Source organism: Solea senegalensis, linkage group LG17 (genome assembly GCF_019176455.1).
Source record: "Solea senegalensis isolate Sse05_10M linkage group LG17, IFAPA_SoseM_1, whole genome shotgun sequence".
Classification (NCBI taxonomy): Eukaryota; Metazoa; Chordata; class Actinopteri; order Pleuronectiformes; family Soleidae; genus Solea; species Solea senegalensis.
In genome coordinates, this window is record NC_058037.1 from 6,148,976 (window position 1) to 6,163,183 (window position 14,208).

The following is a 14,208-nucleotide window of genomic DNA, read 5'->3' on the forward strand; positions in this document are numbered from 1 at the left end:
ATTTAAAAAAATATATGTTTTTACCAAAGCAGCAAACACATTTTAAATATAATCATTTATTTACTAATATAATCCCTGTACAATCCCTCTCACTCAGTGGGATCTGTAAAGCAAGTTATCGCCTCTGTTTTCCATGGATCCACATACTCGAATCTAATGTGTGATTTATTTACTTACCACAGGAACCACATTATATATTTCAAGCAAATTGCAGGTGTTCAATGTCCTTATTTTTTAAAAATCAATGTTATTCCCACATTTCTCAATATAAACCATGTGAGCGGGATATGAGCAGCTGCTTACATTGTGTAATTTACCCAAACAAATATTTATTCCCATCTTTTTATACAATGTCTGAATACATGAGCCTACAGCACCACTTATTGCAAAGGTCAAACATTTTCATCTTAAACACAATCAAGCCCTGTTTTCTGTTTCTCTAGAACAAGACTTAAGGCCTCGTAGTTAGGAAAACATTTAGCAAAGTCTCTTCTCTCACAAGACTTTTTTTTGTTTGTTTGTTTAATCCTGATCCATGTCTGCATCACAGGAAAATTGAATAATTTCTTTCTTAAGCTATAACTTACATTCCCAGAAAACTATTCAAAATTCCTCCAAAAACACAACCTCTTACCTGGACAAGTAAGACTAATAAATGACAGGTTACAATTTCAAATAATGGTTCAATTAGCTGTGATTAACTCGTAAATAAGTATTTTGATTCTATAAATACAATATATGTTATTATTTTATGCCATAAATGTTTACTTTTCCCATCATTAACCAGTTAGGACTTTTAAAAAGGTATGTGGGTCAAGGTGTATTCTGACTTTGAATTTGACCTATATTCATTTCCATCCATCTTCTTCCACTTTATCCCTCACATGAGAGTTGCAGTGGGCGCTGGTGCCAATCCTAGCTGATGAAAAGTGGAGAACATTTAATCAATTAAATTTCTTTGGAGTATGAACTGTAAAGAATGCTTCTCTACAATGTCTAAAATCTGGTGTTCTTGCTCATTTTATTTAGGAATTGGAAAATAATTGTTTATCACAACTGCTATGTCATCTTGAGATGAAAGAAAACTGAATCATCAGCAGCAAATTAAATGGCTAAAAGATGTGTAGTTTTCTGATAAAAAAAAGAATGTAATAAAATTTAAAATACGAAGGCCCTTGTACCCATGGCTAAGCCATTCTGCGATCCTTGACTGTGAATGAGTTCCATTTAGATCAGTCATCTGCCTAAAGTTGTACAGATATAAAATGAACCATTGAGCTCTCTGCAAAATGCAGTACGGCATTACCACTTCATGTTTAAGTGGAAATTGTTTTTTAAAATATGATTACAATGCATGTACAGTAAAAGATGACTTCATGTAAAATACAAACAGAGTAGTTTATTTCAGTTTGTGTAAGAGGTGACATGATTTTTACTCATCAAATTGATATTTATTCCATTTGATGGAGCCATATTATGTCTAATGGTATTTGTTTTGTGAGACTATATCTGTCCATGCGCTGTGTGTGTGTGTGAACCTAATCTTTGCACCTGTTAGGCTTGTTATATGCTTTGCATTTATGAATTTGTTTCAAGATACTACATCAGGCGAGCAGGAATCCTCCAGATAATCTGATTAGTGACTACAATAACATTCTCTTGCTTATTCCCTTACTTGTGTACACACTGGATGCTCTCATATCAAGTTGGGCTGAGTTTGACACTTTCTGTAGCAAAGATGAGCAAAAGGCAACTTTTCATGACAGAAATGCAAAAAACTCAGGTTTCATTGTTTATAATATGAGATTATTTTGGACCTTGGGAGAGTAATAAAGTGATCTTCTTTGTTTTTCTCTTTCTTCTTCTGATCATTGCTATTCTGCTGCCTCTATTGGTACATAACTCATTGTGGAAGTTCATCATCTTCACAGAAATCCCACAGTTCTTGGGAAATTAGGACTACCATTTTAAGTGCCTGCCACTTGATGGATGGTCCTCTAAACCTCCAGTCCATCTTGCAAACTCTAATACATATTTCACTGGTTTTATGACTCAAGTCTAAACACTGTTGGGTGGAACAGGGCCAGGTCTGAATTTTTAGTGCCAGGTCAATCTCTTCCATTTTACCTTTCAACCTTAACCGTCAAGTGTATAGTTATTATTGTGCTGACTGACATGGCCACAAGGAGGCAATCTCTGTCAGTTACACACAGTTGGGCAGGGGGCATCGCTGTGTCAAAGGTTATGGAGGAGGGTAATCAATTACACAGGTCCTCTTCTGGTAAAATGTATAGACATTTGCTTAATATTTGCCTAAACTTTTACTCATGATAATTAACACATTAACATGCATGTATACCACTCGGAGACGGCTTTTTATATGGGGACCACATGGTCCAGAGGGTGATTAGGAATTCTAACCACCCATTTGTTTTTTTAACAGCCACCAGTTAACCTCTTATTTTGAAATTCTTAGCACTAAATAGGCATTGAACCTTCACCCCTTTTGCCAAACTGTGCCCTGTATCTTTTAAACCACCTGCACATACACAAAGATAAATGCTCGAAGCTGAGATTTGTTTAGATACTGTGTCTCCTACTTCCTGGGTCAGAGAGTCACTGAAATACACCAAGAACAAAACAGCATTACTCAAAGAGACGAATATCTTCATCATCCTCTTCTTAGCCTCAGGTCTGCTCATGTAAAGATCTGAACAGTCAATATTGTACCTGTCAATTACCTTAAGTGGTGTAGCGGATGAGTTATAAGGTAAGATCATTCTAGTATGGAATTTTTCACTTGGTTTCAATGGATTTTTTTTAAACATTTGATTAAGTCTCCTGAGAGTAGACTTTAATTGGACTTGGTATTTGTGTTATACAAGCATCACAATTCCACATGTTAAAAGGAGGAAGTTGTCATTGGCGTGTGACTGAGTGACAGAAAGGACTGTCTTTCACTGAGTCCCACCACTCTTTGCAATCGCTGACCTTTCACTTTCTGACACAGCAGTTGTATTTAACACAGCAATGTGCCCCAGTCGACCTCACGCACACACACAAAGACACACAGCTTTGGCTTTGTGTGGGTTAAAAACCCATTTCTGAACATGAACGTGTTGAAAAGGAGCTCAAAGAGGACACACGTTGAGCGCTTCGCACAGACTACCTGAGTTTTACAAACTACAAAAAGCAGCACGAGTCAAGGTTTTACAAGCACAAGTGGTTAGAATGAAAACATGGCATCGCTGTCAAACCAGAGAATCAGACACACGGGACTGAAGGAAAAAAAACTTCGCGGTGACATCAACTTTTTCTTTTATTTCAAAATATTTTCCCAACAGAATGAAACTAGAGGGTCCAAAACCAATAGAGCTGTCTAGAACAGAAGCACCACTCGTTATTGCTATATCACTCTGCTGCAGGACAAGGCCTTCGGGGTGGGGTAACACGAGGGAGCAAAGTGAACAAAGTCGAGCACTGACCCACAGACAAATTCACACGTGCACACACACATTGTTGTACGGCATTCTTTGTGAGGACACTCATGGACATAATGCCTTCCCTCACCCCTTATCCTAACCTTAAATCACAACTAATGCCTGACCCTAACCCTTAACTCTAAAATCAAAGTCTTAACCCCTAATCAGTCCTTTTAAGGTGTGACAGAGTGTGAGGACCAGCCAATTGTCTTCACTTTCACAGTTTACTAACCTTCCTGTGGTTTTTTTGGTCCTCACAAAGACATATGTACAAGTACACACACACATACAAACACAATGGTGGTGATTTTTTAAAACTAAGAGTTCTGTTTTTTTTTTCTTAAAAAAAGAAAAAGCTGCAATTGTACTATATGGTGGTGACAAATTACAACACATCCTCAACTTAAAAAAGGTGGGGGGACTGAAGCATCCCCTAATTTGCCAGAGTGCCCGGTAATAATGATCATCGTTTGTGGAGAAGATTCACGACAGATAGGCAGAGCTGGTTTAAAGATCATAACAGTCTTGTTTTAGGCCCACCTTTAGGCAAAATGAGAAACATTTGCAGCCGCCTCATAAAACCAATTCATTAGAGAGGCGTAATGTATAGCAATAAAGAACGGTGGGAGGGAGAGAATTGCGGAAAAACATACTGAGAATGAACAAACTGTATGGGGATTGGGCTGCTGGTTGTCCGTCTTTACTATCACAAGTCTAAAATAAATTCTGCATGGTACAAAAATTGTCAGTAAAAAAAAAGATGCTGCCATGGAGTCAGAAGGGACGAGTCAGTGGACACGTCCATGTCTTCAAGCCTTCTCATCCTCCGCCTCCTCCTCCTCCTCCTCCTCCTCTGCTGCCTCAGTTACCTAAAAAAAGAAGAAAGTAAGATAAGGTAAAGAGTTGTCTGCTTTGGTTTGCCAAAACTCATCAGGCAAGTCTGCAGCAGTTGAAGACGGAGTTCATTCTCCATGTAACTACATCAGCCATGAACCAGGTAGAGGATTAAAGATGATCTCGAAACAATCAGCACTTTGGTCACTGAAGATGCTGAAGCATATTTAGTAGAACAGAGAGGTGCATTTGTTCATTTTTCTTGCTGAGCGCAAAGTCAATACTACTCTAATGTATGTGAAACAAATGTGAATCCAGAGTGACACGTGTTATGACATTTGCATGTTAGTTTAGTCATACTGGTGATGGATGGGTGGAACCAGTATCCTGGCTATGTCCAAAATAAACAAGATCTGAATAAAAACTTTATGCTAAGATAAGGTACATCTTGACAACCTCAAATGTTATTATTCTACCTCTGTTTGGTCTCTGTTGTGTGTCTCCTTCATCTGAAAACTGGCTCTGTCAACAATACTATCAGACGTGACTGAGGGAGTGTTTGTGTGCATACAGCAGCAGCGCATGGTCAAAAAGCTTTTTATCCTGTCAAGCCACTGAACGATGCTTTTTTTGGGTTTTCAGTCATACTCTGACCTGTCAGTTTACCAGCAATGAGATCTGAACACTGCTATACTGAGAAACACAGAGAGAGTCGTGTGGTGCTAATAGGCTTTATCAGCTTTGTGTAAACTTATTTGACAACAGCTTGCATGTAACAGGCATTTGTTTATATTTAAAAGTGACGTCTGGCGACTGAAACTGACAGGAAGACACCGTTTACTTGAGTGCCTTAATTAAAGGCGTATTGGTTCTCGTATTGTACAAGGAAGGACGATACATTAAGATTATCATTACTGTCTGCAACCTTGTTTCTGCAGATAAATGCAGGTTTTTGAGAGTGTTTTTTTTTATCAATTTTCAATCACTTTTGTAAGTCGCTTTGGATAAAAGCGTCTGCTAAATGACATGTAATGTAATGTAATGTAATCAATGGATAAAGCACTGAAGAGTTCCGTTCATGCCCAAGGTTTTGTGTAATACCTCAAAACGTGAGCAAATAAAATCCAAAGCTACATGAGTACAAATGACTAAAAACATGTTCGGAATGAGTAAAAAAATAGTGACAGCAGCTTTAAGCTGCTGGTTAAAATGATCCTTTATGTATGTTTTTCAGACTAAAATAAGTTCACAAGATTGTTTTGCACAGGAAATAAGTGCACACTCTTATTATTGCTATAAAAAGCCACTCACTGAATCCCATAACTCCTCTGGTATCATCGGAAATCCAAAGTATTTTCAAGAAGAGAATCAAAATCTTGTGATAGTGCATGTGAGTTTGCATGATCTCCCTCGAGTGGACCCCTCCTGTCTGTTTTCTCTGGCTGGCCACTGGTGGAGCCAGTTGTCTGTGAACCCACGTGAGCCAATCATCTTCCACATCACAATACTGTAAACAGCACTAAACCGTCCTGCTCATGTGTACAAAGTTGTCCTTGGCCCACTTCACTGCACACAGCACGGAAAACACCCGACATATTCCCTTCTTCTTCTTCTTCTTCTCTCTCTCTCTCTCTCTCTCTCTCTCTCTCTCTAGCAAATACACACAGCACTGCAAAGCACACTGGGTAAATGTTTGCTGCATTATTGTAAAATTGAATATATGTTAGTGTCCAAAACACACCAAGAATGGATTAGAAACACTTCACCGTACCCTTGACTCTGACTGTATCACTCTGCCCTCTCACTGACATCAAGGAGGGAGCTGTGCTTCTGACGGACGACACACTGACAGACGGACGAGACACATAGATCTGTGTGTGTGTGTGTGTGTGTGTCAGTATTCATTGGTGTAAGTGAAGTGAGATGTGATTATTAGTGATAAGAAATAGATATGAAGGGGGTAATGAAGGAAAATAGGTGCGTGTGTACATGTGTTCACGTTGATACACACATTGACAAAAGAAGGGAAGACAGGTTGTTATTGTCTTCTTCTCTGACTGAGTGTGAATTGTTTTCCTCTTTGAGGACGTTTTCAGTTTTTCCCTCCATGTACCTCATTGTTCTTGGTCTCTCCATTCTGGGTGTGGCCATCTTCCTTCTTACCCTTCGCACTGCCTTTCTTTGCCTTCGCCCCCTTCTCTTCAGCCACCTTCTGCGTGGAAGCAATCAGAAGAACATACACAGCGTATTCACTGGATGTTGGCGGTCATCACCACACGTGAGAATGGTTTTCCACAAAGATCATCATGAATGTAGAAGACTCACCTACACCCAAAAAAATCTATTTTTTTTAATACACTGGCACTGTCAAATGTGATTTAATCCCATTTGATTTAAGTATAAAAAGATATTTTTATCCTACTTGTTGCAGAATACCGTAATATTTAAAATACCAGTGAAATCTCATATTATTTTAGAGCAAAAATAATCCCTTCAGCACAAAAGACACTGTTGTCCATCTGCATATGAGGACTCCTGAGTGAGTTTTAGTTTTCCACATCCAGCAACCTTGGTTATTATGCATATAAATCAGTAGAGAGAGATTTGCAGCCGTCTGCCTCTGACGGTTGCAAATTTATGGTCTGTGTGTGTGTGTGAGTGAGTGCTTTACCTTGACGATGGCCTTCTTGGGCTTGACCTCAGCCTTAGGTGGAACAGGTTTCTACAAATTATAAGAAAAGTAAACTCACTTTATTAGTGAAAAGCACTTGGATAGACATTAGTTCTTGTCTACAATTGTAGGGCTACCTGCGTGCTGTTTGTTCTGCTCCATCAGTATTTTTTTTTTAGCTACAATAGATTATTTGGATGAGCATATACAGCGGAGAAAATAAGTATTGAACGCGTCAACATTTTTCTCAGTAAATATATTTCCGATGGGGCTATTGGGATGAAATTTTCACCAGATGTCAGTAACAACCCAAGTTATCCACACATACAAAGAAATAAAAACAAATGAGTCCACAAATGAAGTTGTGTGTGATAAAGTGAAATGACACAGGGAGAAAGTATTGAATACACTTGCTGAAATTTATTTAATACTTAGTAGAAAAGCCTTTGTTGGTAATGACAGCTTCAAGACGCCTCCTGTATGGAGAAACTAGTCGCACACATTGATCAGCTGTGATTTTTGCCCATTCTTCCACACAAACTATCTTCAAATCTTGAAGGTTCCGGGGGCATCTTCTATGAACTCTGATCTTCAGTTCTTTCCAGAGGTTTTCAATCGGATTCAAGTCGGGTGATTGACTGGGCCATTCTAACAGCTTGATTTTCTTTCTCTTAAACCAATTGATTGTTTCCTTGGCTGTGTGTTTGGGATCATTGTCTTGCTGAAATGTCCATCCTCGTTTCATCTTCAGCATCCTGGTGGATGGCAGCAGATTCTTCTCAAGAATATCACGATACATTTCTCCATTCATCCTTCCTTCAATTACATGAAGTCTGCCAGTGCCAGATGCTGAAAAACAGCCCCACACCATGATGCTCCCACCTCCAAACTTCACTGTTGCTATGGTGTTTTTAGGGTGATGTGCAGCGCCTTTTCTCCTCCAAACGTATTGTATGTTATGACAGCCAAAGAGTTCAATTTTGGTCTCATCTGACCAGATTATATTTTCCCAGTATAACATTGGCTTGTGCAAATGTTGTGCAGCAAACTTTAATCGAGCTTCCACGTGCCTTTTCTTGAGCAGTGGTGTCTTGCGTGGTGAGCGTGCATAGAGGCCATGGCGGTGGAGTGCATTACTAATAGTTTTTTTTGAAACAACTGTACCTGCTTCTTCAAGGTCTTTCTGAAGATCTCCGCGAGTGGTCCTTGGTTCTTGGACAACTCTTCTAATTATTCTATGGACTCCTCTGTCAGTAATCTTGCGAGGAGCACCTGGTCGTGGTCGGTTAATGGTGTAAAGATGTTCTTTCCACTTCCGAATAATGGCTCCAACAGTGCTCACTGGAACATTCAGAAGTTTAGATATACGTCTGTAACCGATGCCATCCGTATGTTTGTCCACAATAAGCTTTCGAAGGTCTTGGGACAGCTCTTTGCTTTTACCCATCTTGAAATGCTTCTTGAGTGTCACCTTGGTAATGAGAAACCTTTATAGGCCACCAATTAGGACTTATCCAGCTGATATTAATTTGCACTGATAGGGGGCAGGATTGCTTCCTAAATACTGACAGATTTCAGCTGGTTTATTGGCTTCCTGTGCCTTCTTGCACCTTTTTTTCTTCATGTGTTCAATACTTTTTCCCTGTGTCATTTCATGTACTTACACATAACTTTTGTCATGGACATTCATGTTTTTATTTCTTTGTATGTGTGGATAACTTGGGTTGTTACTGACATCTGGTGAAAATTTCATCCCAATAGCCCCATCGGAAATATATTTACTGAGAAAAATGTTGACGCGTTCAATACTTATTTTCTCCGCTGTAGATTATTGGATCCCACTGCAAATGTTAATAATGATGGAGTATTTCTAAGCAGTGGAATCAGACAGTATTCCTGGACGAAGCAGTTTTAAATATCTGCCACATCTAAAAGTGAACTGACCTCAGACCACTATGCAATGACTACATCATTGAGTTTAAATTCTGGCCAGTCAGTGCGAGCAAGTTGGCTGCAGAGCTTTTTCCAAGATGCTGAGTGTGGACCATGTTACCCTGAGGCATGAGCTAACACTAAAACTACTGTGACAAAATTAAATAACGTGATTTCCTCTCAAAATATCTCTGTTTTTCTCTAAAAATCACTGACACTGTGCACATGAAACAATAAAAACATTGGGGCTTTGCATTTACTGTAACTCTTCAAAGACTATATTTGTGTCCTCCAGTCACGATGGTAGCTTATGAAAAACATGGCATTGCAACATTGGAAATAATGAATGAGGGAACATGCAAAGATGTATGGATTCAAAGTGTGAAGAGTAAAACAAGTAGATTAACATTTTGGGAAAACACATTTACTTTCTTTCAGTCTTTCGCCATCTCCGTGTCTGCTAGTTATAGTAATATGTAATACAGTAATATGTATATGTATATACTGTATATACATATATATATACATATACAAGTATATATATATATACATACATATATAGACATATATATATATATATATATATTCATTTATAAATACCTAGAAACTGTCCAACAGTGACCTGTTGCTAGGGTCCCCACCTTAATCCTTATGCTAAACTAAGCTAACTGGCTGCTAGCTGCATGGTAGAAAGAGTAATTGTATTTCCCAGAATGCCAAACTACTCCTCCAAATTGATCACACATAAATATACTGTGCAAACACATGCAAATACTGCACACTGGTAAGTTCAACACATAAAGAACAACACAGATAAAAACACATGGTCTGTGTGGCAGAGCTGCATGCACACTGAAATGTTTTTTGGTGGTCAATATGGGCCAGTTTTCATTATAATTTTAAACATGTAGGGCCGCAGGACATCGGCTGGGGGGCCCCCGCAAGTTTGAGACCCCTGGTATAGAGGTTAAATGAGCATAATTCTCACTTGATTTATAAAGTGAGCAAACATTTTCTTGAGGCGTCAATGTTCTCAATCGCTAGTTTCAGGTCTCAGAACATGATGTCAGTTTTGTAAATTAAACTCTAATTTAGAGGACAATAAACGATAAAGTAGGGGAACATACGAGTACACAGCTGTGGGACTAACAGCTGTGTAGTGTATGTCAAATCAAAGCCTGGTTGCCGGGTAATATATTTGAACTTCCGTTCACGAGATTAGAACACCAAAGCAATATGGGCAATATGAGAATATTGCCATTTTAATCATGCAGCCTTGCACACACGGTGTCAACAAGGTGTCGCAACAAGACCACGTAGAGAGTGGACAAAGACAACAGAGAAAAGACATGCATACCAACAATGATGCAAGGAGGGAGGATGTTTATGCAATTAGTGAACTGCACTGTTAAAATCCCTACATTGTGTTTTCGTAATACGTCTGTTATTGCCCCACAGGACTGTGTGGAAGGAAGGAGAGGACAGTGACAGAGGTGAGGACAGAGCAAAACTTACCGCTGACAATCTCTCTGACCTTCTGGTGGGCTACCGGAGCGAGGGATGATCAAAAAGAAGAGAGAGACAGAGAGAGACAGAAAGACAAGGAGAAATCAGTTGTACCTTTACAAGCTGACGTGCTTGGTGACTGCGCCAAGAGTGCTAAACATTAACATGTCATGTGTCTATAGTCTCACTCACTCACTCACTCACTCAAACTGTAAGTTAAAAAAAACCACAGCACACAAACACACGTCTACACACACACACACACTGCAAATAAACAACATTTACCTCTTGTTTTGTGACTTTGGAGGACTCCTTGCCCTCAGAACCCTCTGGAGACTGGAGTTAAAAAAGAGACAAAAATAACATATATACATTACACTCAGTGATATAACCCCTACTTTACTGTTGAGAATGGGTCATAAAGGAAATGAATGAATGAATGAATTCATTAATTTCATAAAAAGAAATAAAATAAGAAAACAATAGTGACAGAAAATAATTTTTTCTCACGTTGCTGTTAAACACAAAAATTAAATATACACGCTACTTAACTAAAACCGAGTCTGGCTCACTCGCACACATAATATCTTATCATTTCTGTGAAGAGCTACAATGAAGCAGGAGGAATCATAAATAATACAAATCACTCAGCAGTGCAGCTGTGGGAAAGGTCAAATGTTTCAGAAGTGATAAATAAAAGGAGACTCTTGTGTTTTCAGAGCAAGGTTTTATCTTCCGAACAGAAATATCACTTACTAATGGCGACATAACTGATGTGTGACTATCATTATCAACACAAAATGAACCAGCAACTGCATCTCAGAGACTGTTTTCTGAGGTTTTAGAGTCTCATTGACTAATGATTGAGAATGACATTTGTACAATAATGAGAATTACTATTGGACACTTATCATTTTTTTAGTTTACAAAATCCTGTGTGTGCAATTAAATCATACAAATAAATGAGCAAGTAACTGTACAGCAAACAAAATGAGCGTCTTTTCTTCTGGTGACATTCTGATCATTTGTATACTGTCAGGTGGCCTATGGATTAATTGTACTATAAAGAACTTTTTCAATTGTGTATAATATAGAGTTTCTAATCTTTTAGGCAGAATTTGATCAATTAATCACCCGACTGAGTAAAAGGGCTGATTTTCCCATTTGCTCATAAGCAGCAGTGGGTGATTTTGTTCTTGGAAAACCAATGAATGGATCAAAGTGCAGTTAAACTTTATTTTTAGTTGAATTTATTTGGTAGGTTAGCAATATTGTGTATTACCTGTTATTGTTATATTCTATTGTTATATATATGTATATATATATATATATATATATATATATATATATATATATATATACATATATATATACATATATATATACACATATACATATATATATACACATATACATATATATATATATATATATATATATATATACATATATATATATATATATATATATATATATATATATATATATATATATATATATAAAAATATATGCATATATATAATATATATAATTAACCCATAACACAAGCAGGTAAGTGAGGTGCACAAAGCCTTATCCCTAACCACAATTCAACTCTTAATCTGCTCCTGAGAAATGAGGTTCTGTCTCATTAGGACCACGTTTTGGGCTCAGTGAGGACAACTGGTCCTGACAAGGTCAATATTTATGCCAGAAAAAAAAGGTCCTAAAGAGGTAACACACACAAAGAGAGAGAATGTCAGTCCAGCCCGCAGGTTGCCAATCCAAATAATGCCCACATGCGACCTCCGCCCCTAGAGGCCCCCATTCTCTGTCCTCAAAAGCGAGTGTGCGCAGACAATGGCAGTTTTTAGGTGATAGAAAAGCTCGTGTCCATGTTTGCGCTGATACAAAGCACCGGAGCCCGTCGTGCCTGTGCCTCTGATCCCCTCTTTCTTCATTCATTTCTATTCATCCTCCGGTTTTGTTCGATCGGCTAAAATTCATCTCCACTGGATAATAAAATAATAAGAGGATGTGCTTTCTCTGAGTTTTCACATGATTCACAACCTGTGGGGAGTCTATATTTATGCCTGAATGCGCGCACAAGAATGACCATCACGCACATCTCACACGGCTTTTACGCATCCGTCTATCCATCCACTCATCCATCCAGCCATCCGGCGGGTCGGTGTGACTTTCACCAGTGCGCACAGTGGACACGGTGACAGATGAGAACGACCACAGGCACGGCCATTGAGATAAGCACGGGGGCGTTTCACGACACAAAAACAGACGGAAATGTTGTTGACCGAACACCTCGCACACAAACAACGAAGCTGTAACCACCGCGGACGCCGTGGAACACAACACGCTCCCTCAAACTTTGGCATCGTCTCACCTGCCTCGACGTCGCCACACACACACACACACACACAGACTCAAAAATCGCGCACCGCAATTTTCTTCAAACGCAAGAGCAGTGAAAACTACAGTGAAGTGAGCGGCAGACCACACTCACCTTTCTCTTCGGCATTTTACGCGTGAAATATTCTCCACAGAACACGGGTGGGGAGCAACAAAATAAGGTAGAGCCCAAACGTGCAAGAGAGGTGAATTTGAACTACCTTGAAATACAGGATCAATATCTAAGCACCTTCGATAATATGTTGATTATATGCTCTCCCCAAAACTCTATACTTCCGCCAGCCATTGGTTAGATGAGTCGAAATCCTCGACTGTGCTCACTCCTGATTGGCTCCTCCCGCCTCTATGTAAATAATACTTTATCAGTCATTGGCTGAGGTTTATCAGAGGCCGCCTGTGATTGGCTCCGCGCTCTTTGTGCGCAGATCCCACCAGAGCGCGATGGCTGAGAGGGAAAGTGGAGACAGGCCAATACAAGCAGAGACGACTCTCGGTGGATCTGGGTAATGTAGGATGAGTGGAGCGACACGGAGGGAGAGAACGACTATGTTGTAAATAAAATACAAAGGACCAGAGAGAAGCGGACACAATGACAGTGTCATTGAGAGCAGCTCCAGAAAAGCTTTGTGTCTTTGGGGATTGTCCTTTTTTTAAAAAGAACTGGACTAATGACGCAGAGGCACCAGAATAATAAACAATACAATGAATACATTAGACAATTTGAGTAACACTACCTTCTGGATAGTTTCTGGATGATTTTAAGAACCACAACTGAATGTAAAATCATTTACAATCTACAATACACCTATCTTTTCCTTTTCAAATTTAAAACTTGTACACCTCATTTTTAAATTAACATCAGGCCCCTACAGATGTTGTGGCATCAAAGGAAACACTATTTAATCGTGATATAGACAACTAAAGCACATGTTAATGTAGAAGAGAGGTTTCCAGGATGCAGAAATAATTCCTGATTAGAGTTAAAATGTTAGAGTTAAAAATGCGTCTTCAACTTCCACCTCTCCATTTTTCACTCAGATGAAGAATCACTAAAGGATTTGTTTATGTTTTGTGCCTCTGATGCTTTTCTTTTAGACAGCCACTTATACTTAATGAACTTTCTCCCAAGAGTAAAAGTTGAATAGATCTGTGATTTCCTCTAAAACCAGAACTTGATTAATTGTCCCCTGAGGTCACAGGCTGTTTGACCTCATGATTGGCCCATTGTGTGTGTGTCCCACCCACACCCACACCCACAAACACACACATCAACAAGTGTCTCCGAGGACATCCAGAGAAGACGTAGCTTGTCTGGACAGCTTGTGTTGTTGGTCAGTGTCCTGCAGGTCAGTGCTTACTGTGATGACACACAACAAC

The 14,208-nt window shown here is 39.1% G+C and overlaps 1 protein-coding gene across 5 annotated transcripts; it reads right to left on the reverse strand.

Annotated features, from left to right (window-relative positions):
• Nucleotides 1-3,301: 3,301 nt before the first annotated feature.
• hmgn3 (high mobility group nucleosomal binding domain 3) lies at nucleotides 3,302-13,156 on the reverse strand. Of its 5 annotated transcripts, none has more exons than XM_044048451.1 (7): nucleotides 12,926-13,141; nucleotides 10,711-10,761; nucleotides 10,435-10,464; nucleotides 6,988-7,038; nucleotides 6,430-6,528; nucleotides 6,088-6,187; nucleotides 3,302-4,351 (listed from the first exon to the last, which is right to left on the reverse strand). In XM_044048451.1, the coding sequence occupies exons 1-7, from the start codon at nucleotides 12,938-12,940 to the stop codon at nucleotides 4,344-4,346; spliced, it is 354 nt and encodes a 117-aa protein (XP_043904386.1). In that variant the 5' UTR covers nucleotides 12,941-13,141; the 3' UTR covers nucleotides 3,302-4,343. The 5 variants fall into 5 exon arrangements, with proteins under 5 accessions (XP_043904386.1, XP_043904389.1, XP_043904388.1 ...); XM_044048449.1 differs by lacking the exon at nucleotides 3,302-4,351 and adding an exon at nucleotides 5,363-5,782 and having other exon boundaries at nucleotides 12,926-13,151; XM_044048454.1 differs by lacking the exon at nucleotides 6,088-6,187 and having other exon boundaries at nucleotides 12,926-13,149.
• Nucleotides 13,157-14,208: the final 1,052 nt, after the last annotated feature.

What these genes read in the sequence shown, in the direction of transcription:
- hmgn3 (XM_044048449.1), bottom strand. An exon ending in CCAAAGTCACAAAACAAGAG is followed by an intron (nt 10,465 to 10,710) that starts GTAAATGTTGTT and finishes TCGCTCCGGTAG; the next exon opens with CCCACCAGAAGGTCAGAGAG. An exon ending in GAGAGACCAAGAACAATGAG is followed by an intron (nt 6,188 to 6,429) that starts GTACATGGAGGG and finishes ACACACACACAG; the next exon opens with ATCTATGTGTCTCGTCCGTC.